Below are 23500 nucleotides of genomic sequence, written 5' to 3' on the forward strand. Positions count from 1 at the left end.
TTCCTGTGTTAATTGAAAGCATCCCTAAGCCTGTCCTCCTCCCGAACCTGGCCTGGCCGAGGGGAACTCCACCAGGGTTGCCTCACCTGAGAGGTTCAACACAAAACCCCACTGTTAATTTGGTTTTATTAAAAAGTTCCTGCTTCTGCCCATTGAGCAATAAACATCTCCATCCTTCTGCAAGAGGAAAAACATCCAGCAAAAACCATGGACCTGGTGCCACACAGATTCCACTGTGCAGTAATCTCCACCAACATCTGCTTCCCTCTTTCAGAATCGCATCATCCAGAAAGATTGCTGGAAATGATGATATCCAGTTCATTAAAACCACATTTGCAAGTGATAAATTGCCTGCTTTCTGAGCTGGTCTGCTCAGTTCCTTTCAGTGCCAGGATAATTTCAGTGTTGCACAGGTGACACTAATCTGAGTTACTTGTACAATGTAGGCTCTTTAGGAAAGGCTTAGGAGCTGTATATTTAGGGGAGGAAAACATTAAACCACAGACTATTTCTGACATGGTGAAAGTCCTGTTCTTCCTATCTGATGGTCCAACTGATGGGAAACAAATTATAGCTTCATAAATGGAACCAAACTCTTAAAAAAAACCCAACAAATATTTAAAATGCTGTCCCTGAGGCAGCAGAGTGTCCTGGGGCCAAGGAGGCCAATGGCATCCTGGGGGCAGCAGGAGGAGCATTCCCAGCAGGGCAGGGAGGGATCCTGCCCCTGTGGGCAGCCCTGGAGGCAGCTCTGGAGTGCTGTGTCCAGCTCTGGCTCCTCAGCACAGCAGGGCCAGGGAGCTCCTGGAGCGGGGCCAGCGGAGGCTGCGCAGCTGAGGAAGGGCCTGGAGCATCTCGGTGCCCAGGAAAGGCTGAGGGAGCTGGGGCTGCTCAGCCTGGAGAGGAGCCCCAGCTGAGAGGGGCCCTCAGGCCTGGCTGGCCCTGGCTGCAGGGAGGGCTCCCAGCAGGGCCCAGCCTCTGCTCCGGGGGCCCAGCAATGGCACCAGAGGCACGGGCAGGGCCTGATGGCAGCAATTCCCCCTGGCCAGGAGGCAGAACTTCTTCCCTGGGCAGTGCCCAGCCCTGAACAGATTGGCCAGAGAGGCTGTGGGCTCTCCTGCCTGGGGCTGTGGCAGAGCTGTGTGCACACAATGCTGTGCCCTGTGCTCTGGGATGGCCCTGCTGGAGCAGGGAGGTGGCACCAGCTGCCCATTGAGCTCCCTTCAGCCTGTTCCTTTCTGTGAGGTTCTTCAGTGTGGAGAGAAGGGAGAAAAGAAGAAAGGAAAGAAAATAAAGGAAATTACATTAGTTATCAAATCTCTGTCTTCTTCAACCAGATCCTTAATGTCTCTGGCTGCAGTACCAAACTACAGTAGGAAAATGAGATTTCCAGGCAGATGTTCCCACTGCAGCTCCACCCTTTAGGGAAGAAGGTGTCCTTAAAAGCAGGATTATATGTGGAAGTGACCTTGCCCTGCTGAGCCTATAACCAGTCCTATCACTGGCTGCCACCAGTTTGGTGCTGGAGGGAAGATTCTAATTTTATCGTTGGCTCACGTGCACTGGTTCTCTCTAATTCAAATTAAACATCATTTGCATATTGCTCACTTTTGTTATGTCAGGCCAGACTGGTGAGGCAGCCGAGTCTTGTTCAGAGTTTGCCTTGCAATTTGCTCAACTCCCCATTTGTTTAATTTGCTGGCAGTTCTGTAAGCTGCCAAAATGCTGATTTGTTTAGCAAAGGGTGAATGCTTTGAGAATGGAGAAATGGGAGTTATTACATTAAGTGCAAAGCAAATTAAATACCCTGCATATCCACAGGCCAACATTAGGACCATCATCATTGAATATTTACCTGTATTTCAGCTTCCTGCCTGATTTCTCAACACAGTCCTTTCTAGCAGATGGAGTGGAATGTGACATCTGTGAGCTCCTCCCTATCCCACCTTTGGATCCAATTCCACACCTGGAAAGGGCTCTCCAGCAGCTACAGAAGTTGCCTTACCCTCACAGTGGAATTCGCACTAAAATACGCCAGCAGCAGCTGTGCCATTTGGGAAGATCATGCCAGACCCTTCCCCTTGGGATTTTTCCCAGTCCCTCTGCTTGATTCAGGAATATTCCCTGCACAGGGGCTGTGGTGCTCCCAAACTCACCACTCCTCCACCCCCAACCCCCAACCTGATGGAATAGGCCATCAATGAAGTGCACTCTTAAACAGTCTGATTTAGACTCTGTCATTAGACTCCTTTTTTCTTCATATTCCACATTTTTACCTGCTTTTCTAAACACTGGGTGTGGCTCGAACCCTCTTTGTGAGAATAGTGATCATCACAGACTGTCAGTATTCACACTCACCTTCCAGAGGGGAAATGTACACCCCCATGCATGTAACACCTCCCATCTTTGGTGTTCTAAGTCTTGAATCCAGCTCCAGTTACTTTTCTTCTTCATGGATTCCAGGTGTTGAAAGCAGGATTTACTCCTTGGTGGTAATTCTTGTGAGATCTCCCAGAATCGAAATATAAAATCTTATGACTGTGCTGCCTAAAGAGCTGGCCAGGTGAATGAACAAAAAGCATCTTTCCCTGGACAAAGCAGCACAGGCTGCCAAAGTCACCAAAAAGAGCCAAGGAAATTGATTTCAGTGGTACCTTGGTCTCCTGCAAGGTTCCTTTTTCCTCGTCTTCCCCAGCCCCCTGGAGATGAGCTGCAGAGCGCAGAAAATGCAGAACTGCAGCTGCTTCTAAGACATCCTCAGCTTATAGGAACCAGCTAAATAATCACTGCCAAGACTTTTAGTTCTTTCAGCTTCTGTGGTTTGCTTAAGAGGAGTGAAAACATCCTGAAAGCTGCTCTAAAGCAAAGCTGAGGAACCTCTGAAACATCTATAATGAGTGGACCATGAATAAATAACACAGAAAACAAGCCCAACAAAAACTCCTGGGTCACTGGTGTGTACTAGCACTTAATTTCCAGGAGTTTTTCCCAAACATCCTTGTTGGAACATCCTCTTTTCCAGTCTCCCCATCTGAAAATGTGTCAGATCCACATGAGCCTGTAGTTCCTTGCCAGGCTGCAGAAATGAAGCTGAACTAAAGTAATGATTTTTGGACACTGGGAGAGCATCAGCGATGCTTTGAGTGTTCCCAGGTGAGTTTTACTCAGCGTTTTCACCAGCAGCATTGCACTTGCCTTCTGCAACATTCAAACCCAGCCATGGATCCAGCTGCTCTTCATGCATGGATAATTCTAACATAAATCCCTGCATCTCCAAAAGCAATTCTGCAGGAGGCAACAGCAGATTTCAAAGAACCTTTCCAAAGTTCATCTGAATCCAACTGGGAGGGAGAATTGTAATTTGCCAGGGTTTAGGAGCACTTTGCTTTACTCCTGCCTTACAAGTGCGTGGAGCAGACTTTGTGCTTTGGCAGGTGAGCTGTGCTAAACTGCAGCTGGGCTCCATCTCACATTCCTGGATTTGGCAGAACCAAGTAGGAATCAGCACTGAATATTTTTCAGTAGCATTTAGATCTAAATGAGCACATAAAGCCTGAAGATCATCATGTGCTGTCACTGCTCGAGGGAGTGCAAAAAGAAGTGAACAGCAACGTGTTTGGAGTAGCACAGACACAAGGTCTGATTTAAATCCATATAAAACCTCTTTTTCTAACAAATAACAACCTGAGTGGGAGCTCAGGTTTTATGCAGCCTCTCTAAAATGCACTGCTTTGCTGCCCAAAGAAATTGGAAGTTTGTCCTAAGCTTCCCCAGAGCTGTGAGGCAGCAGGATGAGCTCTCCAGGCTCTGCTTGCATTGAGCCCATCTGTCACATCCTGGATTTGGGAACCGTCAGAGCAGCCAACTTGTAAAGCACCACCAGCACAAACTTTTTTTTGCAACTAAAAACATATGGCTGCTTTACTGTTACATCAACACCACAGGGACACAGAATTCATGCTCATATTTAACATAGTAGAATCATCATTCCCAATTACTATGGAGCAGCTGCAGAATTTAAGTTGTAAAACTCCCATTTCCACTTTATTCCCAAAGGGTTTTTTGTGTTTGGAAAACCAAAAACTGAAGGAGACAGGCCTGTTGCCTTACCCCCAGTCCCCAAAGCAAAGCCCTGCTCACAGCTGGGAGTACAGCACAGCCAGGACAGGGCCAGCCCTGGGGGTGCCAAAGGTGCCAAACAGTTCTACCTGACTGGATAAAACATGGAAATAATCAATGGAAGGGTGATTTTGTTTTCACATCTTCAGACAGCAAGATAAAAACCATGTCTAACAGGGTTCTGTCATAGAATCATCTAGGCTGGAAAAGACCTCCAAGATCATGGAGTATGACCTGTGACCAATTTCCACTTTGTCACCTAATTCCTCTTAAATACAGGAAAATCCACCATAGGGTTCTGTCATTATCTTTACATCTCTAGGTATGTGAAATCACAGAATTCCAGGATGATTTGAGTTGGAAGGGACCTTAAAGCCCATGCAGTGCCACCCCTGCCATGGGCAGGGACACCTTCCACTGTCCCAGGCTGCTCCAAGCCCCAAAGTCCAACCTGGCCTTGGACACTGCCAGGGATCCAGGCACAGCCCCAGCTTCTCTGCTCATACCCACCAATGCTTTGGTTCTACAACTGGGACCAGGGTGAATTCAGAGGTAAAAGCCTCTCTTTGTCCCTCTTTGTCCCTCCTGCTCCAATGCTCTTTGTCCCTGTGTTTAGGCGGCACTTTCTCATTGCTGCTTCCTCTGCTTCCATACAAATGTTTCTGCTTCCTCCTGCCCCTTACCTTCTTACCTCAATGAGCAGCAAGTGCAACTTCTGGCTCTGCACAGGACAGCCCCAAGAATCCCACCCTGTGCCTGAGAGCTTTGTCCAAACTCCATTAATATTGAAGGTCCTTGGCATCATCAGAATCCCCAGGGAGAACTCCAAGCTTTTTAACTCATCCTCATCACTAAACCCAGCTCATCTTCCATTCAAATGAAGCAAAACCACAGCAATTTCATATCATAAAGTTTCAGTTAAAGTAACTCCTTTAATGAGTTTGACTCTGCTGAAGGCAAGAGTGTGACTTTGCATGATTTAGCATCATCTATGAAAACCCCAGTTTAAGTCACCAATTTGATGTTCTCATACTCCAAAGAACATCTCAATTTACTTTCTCTCCTCATATATTTATTCAATTATTGCCATGCTATCACCTGGCACCATCACTGAATGACAAGCTCAGTTACACTTAATGCACTTTCACTTTCCACCTGCACAGATGAAAACTCCAGCTCCTTCTTCTCTGTAATTATTTCCTATAATACCATCATTGAAAACAATTTGGTACCCAGCTTTGGAGCTTTGTGACATTCAGCCCTGTGTGGTGGCTGAGCCTGGTTTGTCAGGGATGTGTTATTTACAGAATCCCAGGATCACTGAGGTTGGAAAATCCCTCCCAGCCCATGGAGTCCAAGCTGTGCCCGATCCCCACCTTGTCCCCAGCCCAGAGCACTGAGTGCCACGTCCAGCCCTTCCCTGGACACCTCCAGACATGGGGACTCCAAACCTCCCTGGGCAGCCCCTGCCAAGGCCTGAGCTCCCTTGCCATGGAGAAATTCCTCCTGGTGTCCAACCTGAGCCTCCCCTGGCACAGCTTGAGGCCGTTTCCCCTTGTCCTGTCCCTGTTCCCTGGCAGCAGAGCCCGACCCCCCCTGGCTGTCCCCTCCTGTCAGGGAGTTGTGCAGAGCCAGAAGGTTCCCCTGAGCCTCCTTTGCTCCAGGCTGAGCCCCTTTCCCAGCTCCCTCAGCTGCTCCTGGGGCTCCAGCCCGCTCCCAGCTTTGTTCCTTGTGTCTTCAAGTCTGGCCCAGAAATCCCTGCAGCTCCAGAGTAGGTCACCAACAAATTCCAGAACAAATTCCAGTGAATCAGGGGTATCTACGACCAGACCTGGCAGCAGGTCACTGCCACTGGGTGTCACACCTCTTTATTAATTCAGTGTTGCATAATCCTGGGGCTGGGCATTCTGAGTCATCCAGCTCCAAAATGGTTCCTCAGTTCAACCTCAGCAAAGCCCACAGTGATGTGTTAATTGTGCCCCATCTCCTCCCACTGCAGCTCACCAATTCAGTACCCTGAAACTCAGTAGTGTTTAACCTGATTAAAATTCCTCAAAAATAAACAAAGTGCCAAGAAAATGGAAAGGCATTCATTGTATAAAAGCAGGAATCAAACCCAGAGACCAAGGAATCTCCATTACAGAGTCATAAGTAATTCAGCTGGCCAGACACTTCTAAAGTATTTTAAATATATACATTGATCAAATTCTTTAGCCATCCCTGCAGCACAGTGCACATTCTAAGGAATATATATGTTGTATACTCCTGGAGAACCAAAGACACACAGATTGTGTTCCTTTAAGTTGGCCTGAAGTCAAACTCCAGTCATTATCAAGCATTTCTGGATAAAGTAATTCAGCCATCACTTTTTCAGAGCTGCTTCTCAGTTGGGAGAGCTGCTCTAGTGCAGAGTGTGAGTCAGAAGAGGGAATGGAGGGAAGGACTTGCTGACTGCCTCGTGTCTTCAGCCATGTCAGAAAGGTTTGGAAAAGGCTGCATGGAAGCCCGATCTGCTCCCTGGCTATTGCTTGGCTGTGGTATTATGGATATAACCTTATCTGGATTTCTCCCAGGCACAGGGAGGAGCAGGCAGCTCTGCTTTTCTGTCCCCTAGCAGGTACATCCTTGACAGTGGCTAAACCAGCACAGGGTCTCACTCTGCTCTTAACAAAACCAAGCTCCTGACCACTGATTAACCCTGACTTGTCACACCCCACACACTCAAATTCTTACTCAAGGAAAAAGAAATATCCATGATAATCCAGGCTCAAAATCCCAAAATCTTCTGCTCGTTCTGTGGGAAGCATTGGAAAGAAATCCTGATAAAGGTATTGGAACTGCCACCCCTGTACAGTGTATCAGGCCATTCCCAAGATTTATGGCATGTTCCCAAACATCTGAGCACCTTCAACTAACACAGAATCCCAGAATCCCAGAGTGGTTTGGGTTACAAGGAATCTCAAATGCCATCCAGAGCCACCCCCTGCCATGGGCAGGGACAGCTCCCACTATCTCAGGCTGCTCCAAGCCCCGTCCAGCCTGGCTTTGGACACCTCCTGGGATCCAGGGGCAGCCACAGCTGCTCTGGGCAAGTCAGGCCAAGAGATCCAAAAATGCAGGGTAGGCTGTGATTCCTTCATCACCATCACCCCCCTAAAACACAGCAAGGTCACTGGGGAGCAGTTACAGCACTCTCACCAAATACCAGCAATATCTGTTTAAAAAAGATGGAAAAGGAAGGATTTTGACACTTACTTTTGGAGGGGACCCGCAGGTTGGATCTCACCACCTGCAGCGAGTCTGCCTGCACTCGGAGCTCATAACTTTGGACACGTTCATAGTCCAGAGGCTTTTTCACAGAGATCACTCCTGTTCTGTTGTTAATGGCAAACACATCTGGAAGCCAGAAAAAACACAGGAATCTTATGAGATGCATAAACAGGAGTTTTCAATGCCCAAGGGTTTTATTTTGTGTATGACACAATTCTCTGACACTGCCAAGCAAGTCATTCCCTCCCTCCTTCCCTCCCGCTTGGAAAACCCCACACAGCTCATCTTTGAAGATATTTTTAAGGAGCAGAGCAGCTGGATCTGCCCTGCTACTGGGATAACCAACGCAGCATCACAGAATCATGGAATATCCTGAGCTGGAAGGCACCCAAAGGATCAGAGAGTGCAGCTCCCTGCACAGGACTTGAGTACAAATGGAAAGATGGGACATGACAAAGAGCCCACGCTCAGAAAAAGGAGGATGAGATAGGGAATTTACATCCCTCTCTCTAATTCTGTGTTATTTTGTCAAGACCTCCAGGTGGATCACACAGAGCATCCCAGCAGCATGGTTTTTTTGGATATCAGGCTCTAATCCGATAACTGTTACAGCATGGCTGAGTCTATAATCCCTTAGACCAGATTTTTAAGCAAGTACTTCATCAAAGCTATTTATGTTTTTATTTCAACATGCCATGGACTCACATGAGTGTGGCACCCATGGGAATTTTCACATCAGTGAGAATTATTTTCTTGTAATTTTGCTAATTAATCTGATCTCTAGTTTATCTCCAAAGACCTGATAATGCTAGTTACAGAATCCCAGAATGGTTTGTGTGGGAAAGGACCTTAAAGCCCATCCAGTGCCACCCCATGCCATGGGCAGGGACACCTTCCACTATCCCAGGCTGCTCCAAGCCCCAAAGTCCAACCTGGCCTTGGACACTTCCAGGGATCCAGGGGCAGCCACAGCTGCTCTGGGCACCCTGTGCCAGGGCCTGCCCACCCTCCCAGGGAACAATTCCTGCCCAATATCCCATCTAAACTTCTCTGTTCCAGCTTGAAGCCATTCCCCCTTATCCTGTTCTTTATCAAAAGTCCCTCTCCAGGTTTCTTCAAGTCCTTTCCAGCCCTGGAATTCCCTTGAGCTTGTCCAGATGGGGTGGGATTTCACCTTGATGATTTGAGAGTTCATTTCCAGCCTTAACAATTCTGTGATTCACCTCAGCAGCTTTACTTCTCCACACTTTCTTGCAGATCTTCGTGTGCCCACCATGACCACAAGACTGAAATATTAATATTATTAATCTTACACTTACCCTCTTCATTCCCTGACACAATGGAGTACACCACTGTCTGGTTGAGGGCGGCTGCGGTGACAACGGTGACCACGGTTCCCTTCGGGGCACTTTCACTCACTGGGGGAGGTCTGCAGGGTGGAACAGAAAGATTTGTGTTACATTCCTGAACAGCCGATTGTTGAAGCTTGTTCCTCAGGTTACTATTTCCTCCATCTATTAGGCCCCCACAGGATCTGTTATAAGGGAAAATCATTTTAAAAAGGGAAAATGTTTATCCTTTGAAAATGCAAAACCCACTGAAAAGTCCAAGAGACAAGAGGTGGCAATGTAAAGATCTAATGATTCTTGGATCTGAGAAGTGGGAAAGCAGGGAATAATGAGGAGAAACAAGAACCACCACAGCCTGATAAACTGGAAGTAAAAGACAAAATAAATCTTTTCTATCTGTATTTTATATAGATCAATAGATCTCTTTTATAATAGACCTTGAATATATTCAAGTCTACTAAGAAAACTCAGTAATCTGTCAGAAAATCACACAGGAAAATTCATTAATGGGTAAAATTCCATGCCTTAAACAGGAATCATTTTGGGGCCACCTCCATGTGAATTTCCATTCTTCACGAAGTTCCAAAAATTTCCCTGCCAACACATTTTGTAACTAAAACCCAAGCTGCTTTTCAGGAAATGAACTGCAACCCGAGGCTACCCAACCACTGTAAGGGTGGGCAGGCCCTGGCACAGGGTGCCCAGAGCAGCTGTGGCTGCCCCTGGATCCCTGGAAGTGTCCAAGGCCAGGTTGGACATTGGCGCTTGGAGCAGCCTGGAATAGTGGAAGGTGTCCCTGCTCATGGCAGGGGTGGCACTGGATGGGCTTCGAGGCACTTTGAACCCAAACCATTCCATGACTCTGTGCTGATGTCTTTAAGTCAGCAATCCAAACAATTTCAACAAGAAGTGAGAGGCTTCAGCTCATCTCAAATCCTCCTCCTCAGATTTTCCTCACGGCAAGAAATGGTTGAATTCATGCTTCAAACTCTTCAAAATAAATTTAAAAGGAATTTTTGACACTCATCCATGAATGTAGATTTTTTTTTTAATGTATTATGCAGATATTTTCAATTTTTGAAAATTACACTCATTTGATGGATAACAAAATAAGCATCAGATAAAGATCTTCTCAGAGAGTCTCCTGAGTTGGAAGATCAGCTGTGCACTGATCTTCAAAATTCTGGACAGAATCTGCAGCTGCTTCTCTCCAGAGAATAGCATGGAGGTATGTGGAAGACCAAATGGCACCTGGTGACATGGTCTAGTGGTGGCCCTGGTTTTGATTTGTTTGATCTGATGATCTCGGGGGTCTTTTCAGGCCTAAATTATTCTGTGATTCCATGAATATTTTATCACTTTCCCCTTTCATCTTCCAGGTGGTTTTCAAATCCTCCACCCCACACCATATTTTCCCATTCTAAGGGCAGGGAATGGGCACGGCCCTGAGGCTGCCAGAGCTCCAGGAGTGCTGGGACAACACTCTCAGGGACAGGCTGGGATTGTTGGGGTGTCTGTGCAGGGCCAGGAGCTGGGATCAATGATCCTTGTGTGTCCCTTACAACTCAGGATATTCCATGATTATACAAAAGTTGGAACCCTGGGGCACCATCCCAACTATTGAACCCAAACTTTTCCCATCAAGAAGCAGCCAATCTTCCCTTGAGCTCTGCCTTAGAAGCATTTCCTTTGGAATCACTATTGCTTTGAACTTCCTAGAAAAATTTAGAGATAATGAATATATGGAATTAAGTTTTGGATCATGCAATATAACAGTGATCTCTTTTATTCACTGATGGAAAAATCCCCTTTCACTCAAACACACATACACAGAGCAGATCCCTCTGCTCCCACCATTCTGCATCAGAGGTTGGAATAAAATTCCTTGTTGCTCCTTATTTATTAAGCTCTAAAACCATTGCTATGAAAAGCTTTTTAATGTGCATTTTACCAATGCAAATGCTAATCTTAAGGATTAAAAAGCTGCTGAAAGGCAGGGAAAGACAGGGGAAAAAAGCTGCCAAAGCTGGAAGCATTTAATGCTGGAGTTCTTTTGATGAGGTCAGAGAGGAAAATGCCCTTTTTATGTGGTACTATAGATGATGTTGTTTTGTCTTCTAAAGGGGTGGGAGTAGAACAAAAGCCCTACATTTAATTCCCAGCACAATTCCAGGATATTTCTGCAGTGGGAATGACCTTATAGTACCCTCTGCCAGTGGTGAATCTAATGGATTGACGAATCAATAATAATTAGTGAGAGGTTTTGTGTTTGCTCTAGAGGGAGGGAGCAGAACAGCATCCCTCCCACCCCCCCCCCCCCCCACCATGATAATTGCACTGATTTTATTCCCTTCCTTTTATTCCAGGGATTGGGAACAACAGGAGTAATGCATCAGCTGGAGTGAAACACCCAGCTCATCCCTTCAGAGCATTCCTCTGGATAGTGGAGAAGCAAAGCAGCAAAAGATGAGCATTCAGCTTCCTATATCCTGCTCTTTATCCTGTGCTTCCAGCTCTAATAACCTTTCTAAGGGAATAAATTCCTTATTTTCCAATGTTTGAATGGCTCAGATGGAAAATGGTGCTTTTTTCCCAACATATTATTTGAAGATGTTTTAAGGCGCTGGCAAAGGTGCTTTTATGCCATAATTTTGCATCAACGGATGATAAAAGCTGGAATTTTTGTGGGAAGAGGAAAGCAGAAGAATCCAGCCCAAGGCACCCAGAAAAAGATTTGAAAACCCCCATGGAAATGAAAGGGAATTTCTGTGAGCTTAACACCTCTGTGGGGCAGGAAGGGTGAATGGATTGGTTTCTCACTGTCCCCCAGGTAGGATTGGTGTGTCACTGTCACTGGGGTGGGGTTGGTGTGTCTCTGCCTCCCAGCCCAGTGCTGTATCCATGGAATCAGAGTTGTTAAGGTTGGAAAAGACCACCGAGGCCATCAAGTCCAACCATCAACCAGCACCACCCTGCTCACCACTAACAATGTCCCCCACATGCCACATCCACAGTTTATCAACACCTCCAGGCATGGGGACTCCAAACCTCCCTTGCCATGGAGAAATTCCTCCTGGTGTCCAACCTGAGCCTCCCCTGGCACAGCTTGAGGCCGTTTCCCCTTGTCCTGTCCCTGTTCCCTGGCAGCAGAGCCCGACCCCCCCTGGCTGTCCCCTCCTGTCAGGGAGTTGTGCAGAGCCAGAAGGTTCCCCTGAGCCTCCTTTGCTCCAGGCTGAGCCCCTTTCCCAGCTCCCTCAGCCTCTCCTGGGGCTCCAGCCGCTTCTCCAGCTCTGTTCCCTTCTCTAGAATTGCTTTGAAATATTTGAAATATTTTCAATGATTCCTTTCTGAGTTTATGAACTCACTACCTGCTTAAATCTGTGATTTCTGATTCCTTCCCAAGACCCACATGCTCAGAATCCACATCCATCCCATCCCTGGATGTAAGAAGGTCCCTTGCAATAAATGATAATCCACCTGCATCCCAAAAATCTGAGGGATAAACCACAATTGACACCCACTTTAATTCCCACCCCACCTCAGCCTTATCCAGAGTTTTAATCTTTCCTTCTCCACACAACCACCCTTTGACCATGATAACTTTAATCTATTCCAGACCCCAGTTTCATCCATTTCCATGGTATTTTTTTCCATGACCATCACAGCAATATGGCATTTAGGCCCTTTGATTCACTTAAACTTTTCCACAGGAATAAATGGTATCTTGGGAGCATCCAGAATGGGATGGAGACCAGGACTGGTCCCAGACCCTCATTGATTTCATTGATTTCTTTGAGTATGAAACCACAAAATGGGTTTATGCCTCAGAAAATAAACAAAACAACCACAAAGAAGAACAGGATTAAAATAAATACATTATTTGTGCACAAAAATACTGAAAATAAATACAAATTTAAAAAAAACAAAAAGCCCTCTGAATTTACTGTATCTTAATTATCTGTGTCTTGATCAGAACTAGAAAGGGCGACTGAGCACATCTCAGATACAATACAGGGCACAACTACTGGAAGTGTCCAAGTGAAATTTTAACTTTTCCTCTCTACTTTTTTCATTCTTCTCCTTCCCTGTGCTAAACACATCACTCCCAGCCCTTTTTCAATTTGCCTCATAGCCAATACGCTTTAAATTCACCATGAAACTTTTCTATCTCCTAAAGCACGAATGTGAGATTTAATAAAAAATTAAATTTCAAGCCAGCAAACCCAATAATAATTTGGAAAATTGGTTTAGAGCTGAAGCTTAATAGTGGGATGTGAATGGACTCCATATGAGCCACTTCAATTGCCTCTACTTTGTGGACTTTATATTATATATCTATTTATATAGAATATTATAATAAAAAATGTATTTATATTTTCATTTATGGACGTCCATAAAAACCCCTCAGAAATTAAGTTTTTGTGCTTTTTAATTACATTGCTTACCTCAACTTGATTAACATTGCAGGTATCTTTATTCTTAGGGTGGTGAGAGGGCCAGTGCCTGGATCCCTGGAAGTGTCCAAGGCCAGGTTGGACATTGGGGCTTGGAGCAGCCTGGGATAGTGGAAGGTGTCCCTGCCCATGGCAGGGGTGGCACTTCATGGGCTTTAAGGTCCCTTCCAGCCCAAACCAGTCTGGAACTCCATGATCCTCGTGGCAGCTCTTTTAATCCTTTTACCAGCACATAAAAACTACCTTGGCTTCCTGTGCTTGCTCAAAAAAAGATAGACCTGGACACATTTTAGAGCAATAATCCATCAATTTATCAAGCTTTTGCTTTCCTAGTAACTACCTGAGTGGCTTATCACAGGCAATGGTAATTCTTTTTTTTTAGGAAAAGAATATTTTTGTCTTAATTAGATGTATTTATTGGCAGTTTACCTTCAGAGTGTCAAATATCCCTTTCTGGACCTGATATCCTCCCTTTCCACCTCAATTCCCAAATTGATTTGAGACACTCTGAACTTCCCATGGTATTTATCTCTAAAACAAATGCCAAGGGAGTGTGGACACTGCTCCAGTGATCCTGTCTTAACTTATTGTATTTTAACCCAAATGTCAGGTTTTGCTCTCCTGATCTTTCTGTATTCATGTTATCCCTCCAATCTTCCCAAATTAAACCTGAGGTCATGAAGGCAGGAATATTCCTGACAGGATTCTGCAGAAGCAAAGAAAAGAAAAAAAAAAAAAGGTAAAATTCCCACCAAGCACAACAGAGGGCACAGTCACACACTTGGATTGGTCAGATTGATGGGATAAATTCCAAGGATAACATGGCTGGAAGGATAACACATTGCTGGATGCCACTGGGGTTTAATATGAAAATTATGGATAATTTCAGTTCCACATCTGTACTCCCAGAGTGATTTATTCCTACATTTCCTTAACACAGTGTTGGGAACTCTGACCCTCAGCCTTTCCAAGCACAGATTCCCTGCCAGGATCTGGCTCCCTGTGCTTTCCTCTTCCCCAGGAAACATCTCACCAGAACATTTCATTGAAAAATAATTCCTAAAATTCTAGTTTTCTTTTCATTTGGTATAAAGAGGTACAGGATTTTAATAAAATGTAAACAGCACTGCTAACACAAGGAAAAGGGAAAAAGGATCCTCCTCCTGTAATCACCTGGTAACTAACTCCCTAATTTTTTCATGCTTCAGTATCTGCTGTATAAATGACTTAATTTAACTTTATAACCACATTTGTTAATTTTTTATTATAAACCAAATAAAGTACCAGCAGCAAATCATTCTAAAACAGTGATTCCAAAGGGAAAATCACACACATTTTCCTGAATTCAAGCTGCCACTGATGTGGGATGCAAATTCCAAATGTATGTTGGAAGCTCCAGCTTAAGTAGGAGGACAACATCAACTGCTTTTAACCCCACATCTCAAAAATACTGCAACTAGAAGGTTGCCTGTGGTCTTCCCCTAATAAAATGCAAATTCCATCCTAGGAAAGGAGGGAAAAGCAGTGGCAGGGCCTGGATATGCTGGGAGAACAATGATCCAAATGGATGCTCTAAATCTACCAGCACCAAACAAAATATTTGGAGGGACAAATCCCTTTTGAGGGACAAAAACAGCACCCTTTGGACTCTGAAAAGAAAGGAAAAATTATTTCTGAGGGGAAGAATGTTCCCTAACAGAGGAAAATCCCAGGGAGCTCTGCTAGGAGGGGAAACGGGAAACTTCAGTAAACAGAGGTTTAAAGAAATACAGCTCAGGAGCAGCCTGATGGAAAAGCATCTAAGGTGGAATTGATATCCTGGCAGTGTCCAAGGCTAGGATGGGCTTGGAGCAGCCTGGGATAGTGGAAGGTGTCCCTCCATGGCAGGGAGTGGCACTGGATGGGATTTAAAGTCCCTTCCAGCCAAAACCATTCTAGAATTCCCTGATTCATCAAGGCCTCAGCCATTCACAGATTATTGAGAGCCATGGAATATCCCAAGTTGGAAAAGAAGCCACAATTTCAAATTCCTGAGCTCCAACCCAGAGCACTGTGGATGCTTTTTCCACCTTTCTGAAGGAAGTATCAAATTAGATTCCAACCATGGAATGCCACCCCTGTCACTGTGCAGGGTTCCCCATTCACTATTTCCCAATGAGGAAAACTGTCTGAGTGAACAGCAGGAAACCAGAGAACTGGGGAAAACATCTTGGAATAACTGACTCCTGATATAGCTCCATTATTTTGTTTTGTGGAATTCTTTTGCTTGGATGGTGTTTGACTCCATTATTGAAGGATTTAATTGGGTGGAAAACATTACAACATCTCTTCCACCAAGGGAGAGCAAGCTCCACGTGTCCCCAGATCTCCCTTTTTAGGCAGAACACATTTCCACAGCAGTGCTGGTGCTGGGAGAGAAATAAAATTAAGTAAAATTCCACACTACATTTACATCGAGTTATAGCTTGGAATTCACAGCTTCCCGTATTTCCCCATAAAACTTCAGATTGCTGGGCAACTGGACACATCTTTTCCGACAGGTTGGGGAGCTGTAATGCAACACTAACAGAAGCGGTAAGTTTGCAAAATTCCCCATTTTTCCTGTTCTGGAATGACTGAACACCTGGTTAATGTGACCACAGGCACTAATTAGGAAGCAATGATGCTGCTCCCGGTTCCCATTCCACTCCCTGCTCCAGCAGCACTTTGCTACAAGCAATGACCTTCCCCTTGCAGAGGATGTGGAATTTATTAATTAACACAAGACCAAAAAGACCCCAAGTCCCTTTCAACTTTTACTGTTTTAAATTGAGGACGTGCTCATAAAGAGGACAGGCTTGCTAAAAACACCACTTTATATTCATCTGAGGTTTCAGTTACATCTGGTCTCCACTGTTTCATAGCGCTACTAATTAATATCTGTTAATTAAGACATGAAAGTGCTGCCATAAGTTGTTGTGAAGTAACAGAAACTTCTGGATCAAATCCTTGATCCAGAGGTGATCTGGGTGAAGTCAGGACAAAAGAAAGAAGAGTTTGGGAAAGGGGCTCTGTATGGCAGATTTGATTTTCTCAAAAAGTTGATGAATTTTGTTTATTGGGTTTTAACCTTCTTTATTTGCTTGTCCAAAGGAGCTGTGGCTCCTTGGAAGTATCCAAGGGATCCTGGACAGGGCTTGGAGCACCCTGGGATAGGGGAAGGTGTCCCTGCCCATGGCAGGGGTGGAATGAGACGAACTTTAAGGTCCTTCCCAAACCCAAACCACTCTGGAATTCCATGGTTCTTTATCCAGAGACCATTTTTCTGGCAAATAACAGGATGAGATCAAAGCTAGCATTAAAAACTTTAATAAATTGTGTGAATTGTCTCACCCTGTTTGGGGCAGGGATGTAGAAAGTGTAGAAAGAGACCAAGCTCCAAGCTCTCCAGGCTGTCACATGGGCCGGAGACACTGGAAGTTTCCATGTCTTCCATCAGTTCTGTAGAAAACCAGTGGAATCCGACTGAGGGACTGACACACCCTGAGGGAGATGTGGTGACAAAAGCAGCACCAGCCGTGTCCTTCCCTGGCAGCAAAGGTCAGCTGAGCTCTGAGGTGGCCCAGCCATCTCCAATGCTCCAGCACTTTGATTCTTTGGTATTTTTGCCTCTTTTCTCCACACTGTGCTTTTGTGGAACAATGCCTGGCTTGGAAAATGTTTTGTTTGTCAGGCCCTGCTGCCATCAGCTCTCTCCGAGTCATCCTTAACACCCATGGCAAGGACAGACAAGGACCCACATGGCTAATGCAGCTCGGCTCCTGGGCTCCACAGGGAAGATCCAGCTGGAGCACTGGGACCATACAGGCCTGACCACAGAGTCATTAGGGATGGAAAAGCCCCCAGAGGCCATTGTGTCCAACTGGGAACCCAGCAGCGCCCTGTTCCCCAGTAACCACATCCACAAGTGCCACATCCATACAACTGTTTCGACCTCTCCTAAGGATGGGGACTCCACCCTTGCTGTGGACAGCTCCTGCTAGGGCCTGAGCTCCCTTTCCATGGAGAAATTCCTCCTGGTGTCCAACCTGAGCCTCCCCTGGCACAGCTTGAGGCCGTTTCCCCTTGTCCTGTCCCTGTTCCCTGGCAGCAGAGCCCGACCCCCCCTGGCTCCAACTGTTTTTCCAGGCAATTGAAGAGAGTGAGAAGGTTGCCCTACTGCTGCTCTGATTCTAAGAGGGAGTGAATGCTGGGGTGAGAAACATCCCAAATCCCACCTGGCTTCCTCCTGACAGTCCCCTCCAGAGGACCCAAGGATGCAGAAGATCCCCTCTGATGGACTTTAGGGGGGATCTCTCACAGCATTATGAAGGAACTATATTTCCCACCCTCCCCACCTTATTGTAAACCAATTGCCCTATTCTATATTTTCTGGATCTCAGAGCCCTCAGCTGCCCTTTGCTGTTCAATATGGAGAGCACAGCAGTGCTTAGAAGTCTCCAGAAAAATTTACAAATCAAACAAAGAAAGCAGGGGGGAAGAGACCAATTAATTTGCCCCAAATGATGCAATAATGCAGAGGGAGAGCCAGTGAATAAATACCAGTCTGCCTTCATCCACTTGACTGGTGTCTCCTCTGGAAGTCACTCTGAGGCACGGATAATGATCAATCAAAGTATCCCTGGGTGTGAAGAGGGCTCCAAGCAGTGCTGGTGTTCTGGCAGAGCTGCCAGGCTCTGCAGCTCAGCTCAAGGCAGAGAGGCACTTTCATCTCCCTTTCTGCTCATGCCATCTGCTCACTCTCTCTATTTTGTATTTATTTTTGACTTTGTAGCACAGGCTGCAGCTTTATTCTGTTAAACTGTTCAACTGTGACCTTTCCCTAAATACACAGGAAGGAATTTTGTAAACCAGCTCGAGAACAGTGCTGGAATCATCCAGATTATGATAACTAGACAAGCAAAGATCAATACTAATCCACTCTAAAGCCACTAATTCTCAATCCATCTGAAATTCGAGCACCCACATCCAACAGTTTTTCGTTTCGCAAGCTCTGTGCTGCCTTTCACCTTAAAGATATCTCATGTCACTGGAAAATGAGGTTCTGTGACACCTGTCAGTTCCAGCTTTCATCATTGCCAACAAACCAAACACAAGGCACAGCTTGCAGAGTGTGGCAATCTATGAAAACCTTAGGAGTCAGCACTAGTCCTGCTCCTGAGTGTTTGAGAGTCTCAGAGCTGAATCAGAAACTTCCGGGATTGTTTTAATTTAATTTTTGATATTGAGGAAAATAAATAACTGTCTTTGCTGTCCCCTAAAGATTTTAAGAGCTTCTTAACACTGTGCAAAGAATTTCCCACGAAGGGAGCTGTGCTTTGGAAAGGGAAACCAGACTGTCCAGATATTCCTGAAGATTTCACAGGGACGCAAAGATAACCTGGGTTATTCGGGTGTTGTCATCAAAAGGTATTATGGGCTACAAGTCATTTCTTACTGCAGGAGTTCTTCACTGTAGTGAAATAACATTCCCAGCTCCTGGGATAAAATTTGAGCTCAAGACAGGCTCAGGAATCCCACAATCCCAGAGTGGTTTGGGCTGGAGGGGACCTTAAAGCCCATCTAATGCCACCCCCTGCCATGGGCAGGGACACCTTCCACTATCCCAGGCTGCTCCAAGCCCCATCCAGCCTGGCCTTGGGCACTTCCAGGGATCCAGGGGCAGCCACAGCTGCTCTGGGCACCCTGTGCCAGGGCCTCCCAATATCCCATCCATCCCTGCCCTCTGGCAGTCTGAACCCATTCCCTGTGTCCTGTCACCCCAGTTCCTGTTGCAGGGTCCCTCTCCAGCTTCCCTGTATCCCTTCAGGCCCTGGAAGGAGCTGAGAGGTCTCCACACACCCTTCCCTTCTCCAGGCTGAGCAGCCCCAGCTCTCCCAGCCTGGCTCCAGAGGGAAGCAGCTCCAGTCCCCTCAGCAATTTCTGGGCCCTCTCTGGACTTGCTCCACAGCAGGTTTGCTCCAACAGACACCTGCCTGCCCTGATCTGAAATTCCAGTCACAAATGGACGTTTTTATTTGCTACATTACCCAAAGTAATGCAGCAAACACTGCGCAACTCTGGAGATACCTAAGAAACTGTAGGGAGCAGCAGGACCAATTTCTCTCTCTCAAACAGTCCTTCAGCTAAGGATTATTATTAAATGCAAAGTTTGTAATTTTGCCCTGGTCCTTCAGATTTCACATTTGTTCCAAGTTAAATACAAAATTAGGAGAAGAGAAGCATGTTTTTGCTGTTTTTTACTTCTATAAGTCAGAAATATGCTAATACTCCAATCATGAGGACAAATAGAGTGCAGATAACGAGTTTTTGTCTAAACTCTTTAAATAGCTGAGCAAGCCCATCCTTTAGGGCTTTCTAAAGACAATTTATGTTCAATTTCTGCTTTCTGATTCCCTGCAGTCCTTGGATATGGAAATATCTGTACAAGCCCCGCTACATTCTGCTGCTGATTATGCCACTGCAATGGCATAGAGAGAACACATTGCAACTTCTTGATATATTGAAGCTGCTTGCCCTGATCTTATCACTTCCTATTATTGTAGAGATGCCAAATTCATGAGCACATTCTCTCTTACAAAACTTCACAAACTAATCAGCCTGTGGTCCACTTTTTGGTTTGCTTTTGATCAATTTTAAGACACTGAGGTTGATGATATTGAATTGTCAGAGGGTAAATTTACAAAATCGTGTCTCTGTGGTGATAATAACCATCACCTGCACTTCTAACATTGAAGAGGTCGAGTTTGAGCTCTCTCATGCCTTGCACAAATGGTAGAAGAAGGTGTAGAAGATCAGGAAATGCCTCAGAAAAACAGTGTAAACGGTCAAAACACACTCCAGGAAATTTAACCTAGAGCCCTGGTGATCCCAGTCCCAGTTCCAGGGCATGAGATTTGTTTATCCAAATGACTGATATTTTCAACAACTTCTGAGGGAAAAAATTTCAAGTAAACCTTCCCTCACCATCACCATCAGCCCAGATTTTTCCAACTGGTGACAACCTGCTCAGACAGTAAAATTCCACCGTGAGTATTTTGTAGCTTTATTTCAGACTAGCCTTCAAGCAGGACTTTATTTTGACTTTAAAAATACCAGTTTTAGCGTGAAAGAATGAACTCTTTACCTGTATTCATCCTGTGTGAAGCGTGGGATGACTGAGGGCTGCAGCACCGTAATTTCCACCGTGGTGGTGTTGAACTTCACTGGGTCCCCATCATCGTAAGCAATGACCACCAGCTACAAACAACACAGAAAATCAGGCTCTGACTACATGAAAGAACATTTTTTCATCCTGGCTTCCAGCAATTCTGGTATTTGCAGGGTCTACAAAATTCAGATGTCATTTTCTTTTTGCTGCAAGCCACACATTGTATAAGAACAAAACACAAAGGGAAAAGGTGACAGCCATCCTCAGGTTGAATGTCTGCTGGAAATTTACAGTGAATTGGAGGAATTTCTTCCTGTAAAGGGTTGTTAAACATTAGAATGGGCTGCTCAGGGAAGTCTGGAGTCTCTATCCCTGGAGATGTCCAAGAAACCACTGGATGTGGCACTCAGTGCACTGGTGGGAATTGGCCACAGGTTGGACTCAATGATCCTGGAGTGGCTTCCCAACCTCAGTGATTCTGGGATTCTGTAACTCCCAATAAAACAAACAGGAAAAGCCCTGGGTGAGAATTATCTGTTGCTGACATTAGTATCTAGAACCAAGGGCTCATGTTAGAACAAAAAAATTAACATTACTTCTCACCTCCCTCCAAAAAGTCCTCTGCAGAAAAGAACTGCTCCAAGCTCAAACATGGACAAGACCAAATTACCTTCTCTTAATGAGGCCTGTTATAAATATTTTGACTTTTAAAAATCTTTTCTCATGTCTATTTGTTGATTTAATCCATGATTTGTGCTGGCACAAGCAGGTTCATTTGTTTCTAGCTTTCATATGAAATCTGCTTGCAAAAGGATGTGACTCCAGCCCACTGAAGAAGGAGCAATGGGCTTTCTGCCAGTTTCCTTCCTAATTTTTCCTTAGTTCTGGAGGTCACTACATGAGGCAGGTTTGCATCTCGTTCAACTCATTTTTGCCAGTCCAAGCTATTCCACAATAACCCTTTTTTTTTTTTCCAGCCAGTATATCAGGAAAGTCACCAGTGCAAGATATAACTGCAGAAATTATCCAGATGTTAAATAGTAACTGGAAAAATTCCTAGAGGATTCAGCAGCAGACACAAGCCCAGTGGTCTTGAAGCAAATACCAACTCCAAGTGTACACATCACTTCTCTGTCTTTTTTCCTAAGAATCCACATTTTCTGAAAAGTAATTCTGGGCTGAATGTCCCATTTACTGCACTTATATGAAGCAGTGTGGGATAGATCCCAGTTTTGGAAAACAGCCCCACAAAATAAGTACTAAGAAGTAAAAACAACAAATACAGCCACAGAAAACTTCCACTCTGGTGATGTTAACCAAGAAAAAGTCCTCTTCCCCCTTAGGTATTATTATATTAATTAGAAACTTAAAAGGACTTAAATTAGCAGTGTCGTAAACCAGGGACTGCTCCAGCTCAAGCAGCCCTTGATGGGACACTCAGGAGTGGAAAACAGTGGCCAGCTTTATTCCCCATAATGGTTTATTTGCAAATAAACCTCTCTTTAACTCTCATTTCAGAAATAAATAAAAGAAGGAAAAAAACCCACCTTAATGACTGTAGGGAAATTACATCAAACCTAAGATATTATGGACATTATTTTTTTTTCCTTACTGAACCACTTCTATTTTAATTTTTTACTACCCACTCCATTCAAGGATCTTAAAGGGCAGATGTTCTATTGATTTAGGTTAAAATCATACCTTAATCCACACTAATTGTCTCCAGACTCCTGAGGACCAGTGACAACAAAATGGGAATTTAAGGTTCCTTAAAATCAATGTTTTTACATTAAAATACTTGTGAACAGGAGCTCTTGAACTACCCAGCTATGCAGTAACTTTATTTACAAGGTATCTTGCTCTTCTTTCAAAGTTCTCCCCAAATTCTCCCCAAAAGCCCTGTTGAAGGTGAACTTGGAAAAATGAGGGTTCCCCAAGCTGCCTCCCTGTTTTCCCCACCCTCCCAACAGGTGCAACTACATCCATCCAAGACATTCCTGAAATCACAGTGGCACAAAACACATATACCAGGAGAAAAAGAGGGAAGCAAAGGAACAAACAGAATTGAAATGTTGCACAGAAATCCAATGGAAGGTTGGGTTTCATCTTTGAGGTCTTTTTCAACCTTAATGATTCTGGGATCTTTCTATGCAAGCGGAAAAAAAAAAAAAAAAAGAAAGGAGAACCATGACGGCAAAAAGGAATCCCTGCAAACTCAGGGAACATTTTCTGGCATTGCAGCTGAATTTGTACCTTAAACACTGTGCTGGGCTCTTCATTGAGGTTCACTCGGGTGATGACACGTCCAGAGTTTTCCTCCACATCAAAAATACTGGCACTGTAGGGAAACTGGACAACATCCACCTTGTAGCGGACCCAACTTGCTGGGGTGCCCTGGAATGCAGAAAGAGGCAAATTGGGTATTTTTTGATTTTTACACACCTGAAGGATTAAAATGCAACATTGGTAAGGCCATCACAAGCAAAACTTGCTGTTTGTCTTTCTCAAACCTGAGCAACCCATGCAATTCCCCCAAAACACCTTCCATGACACCTGAGAGGTCCAGGAAGAAAAATCACCAGAGGTTTGGAAAGAAAAGGGGCGAATCCCCACCTACTTAAACCCAGAAATGTTTTATAAAAACTTAAATTTTTAAACAGAAGATGGGTATGGCTTAAGGCTGGTTAAAATACCTTCCAAATATATTTTGACTTGGATAAAACTAATTTAAAGTTTAAGAAACTTATCAGTGGTTAAAGAAAATGTTGTTTTGCAGATGGATTTTAAGCAGTCCCATAAGGAACCCTCCCCAAAGTTCAGACCCTGCTTTGGTGACAAGGACTGAGCCCAGGCAGCCCCTGGGTGTGTCACAAACTGTCTTAAACACCAAAGCAAAAGGGGGATCAGAAGCAGCATTGCCAGAGGGTTGAAGCAAGGAATTTCTCCCACCAGTATCTCAGCATTTTCTAATTGAAGGCTACTTACCCATTGAACAGTTTTAACACCACCTACCTAAAAAATAACAATTACTGGAAGGATGTTGTTTCTTAGGGTATCCATTATTTTCCAATGATCCCATTATTGAAAACACCTCAGGGGTCATTGAGTCCAGCCATTAG

The 23500-nt window shown here is 44.9% G+C and overlaps 1 protein-coding gene across 2 annotated transcripts in view; it reads right to left on the reverse strand.

The window, feature by feature from the left end:
* Nucleotides 1-23500, reverse strand: part of PCDH15 (protocadherin related 15) — a 324226-nt gene that overhangs the window by 52751 nt on the left and 247975 nt on the right. For both annotated transcript variants that reach the window (XM_058841858.1, XM_058841859.1), the window contains exons 22-25: nucleotides 22635-22775; nucleotides 20358-20470; nucleotides 8709-8818; nucleotides 7375-7515 (exon numbers count right to left, since the gene is read on the reverse strand). In XM_058841858.1, the coding sequence (XP_058697841.1) occupies nucleotides 7375-7515; nucleotides 8709-8818; nucleotides 20358-20470; nucleotides 22635-22775 (505 nt within the window). The remainder of the gene's footprint in view (nucleotides 1-7374; nucleotides 7516-8708; nucleotides 8819-20357; nucleotides 20471-22634; nucleotides 22776-23500) is intronic.

This window comes from Poecile atricapillus, chromosome 6, assembly GCF_030490865.1.
Source record: "Poecile atricapillus isolate bPoeAtr1 chromosome 6, bPoeAtr1.hap1, whole genome shotgun sequence".
NCBI classification, from domain to species: domain Eukaryota; kingdom Metazoa; phylum Chordata; class Aves; order Passeriformes; family Paridae; genus Poecile; species Poecile atricapillus.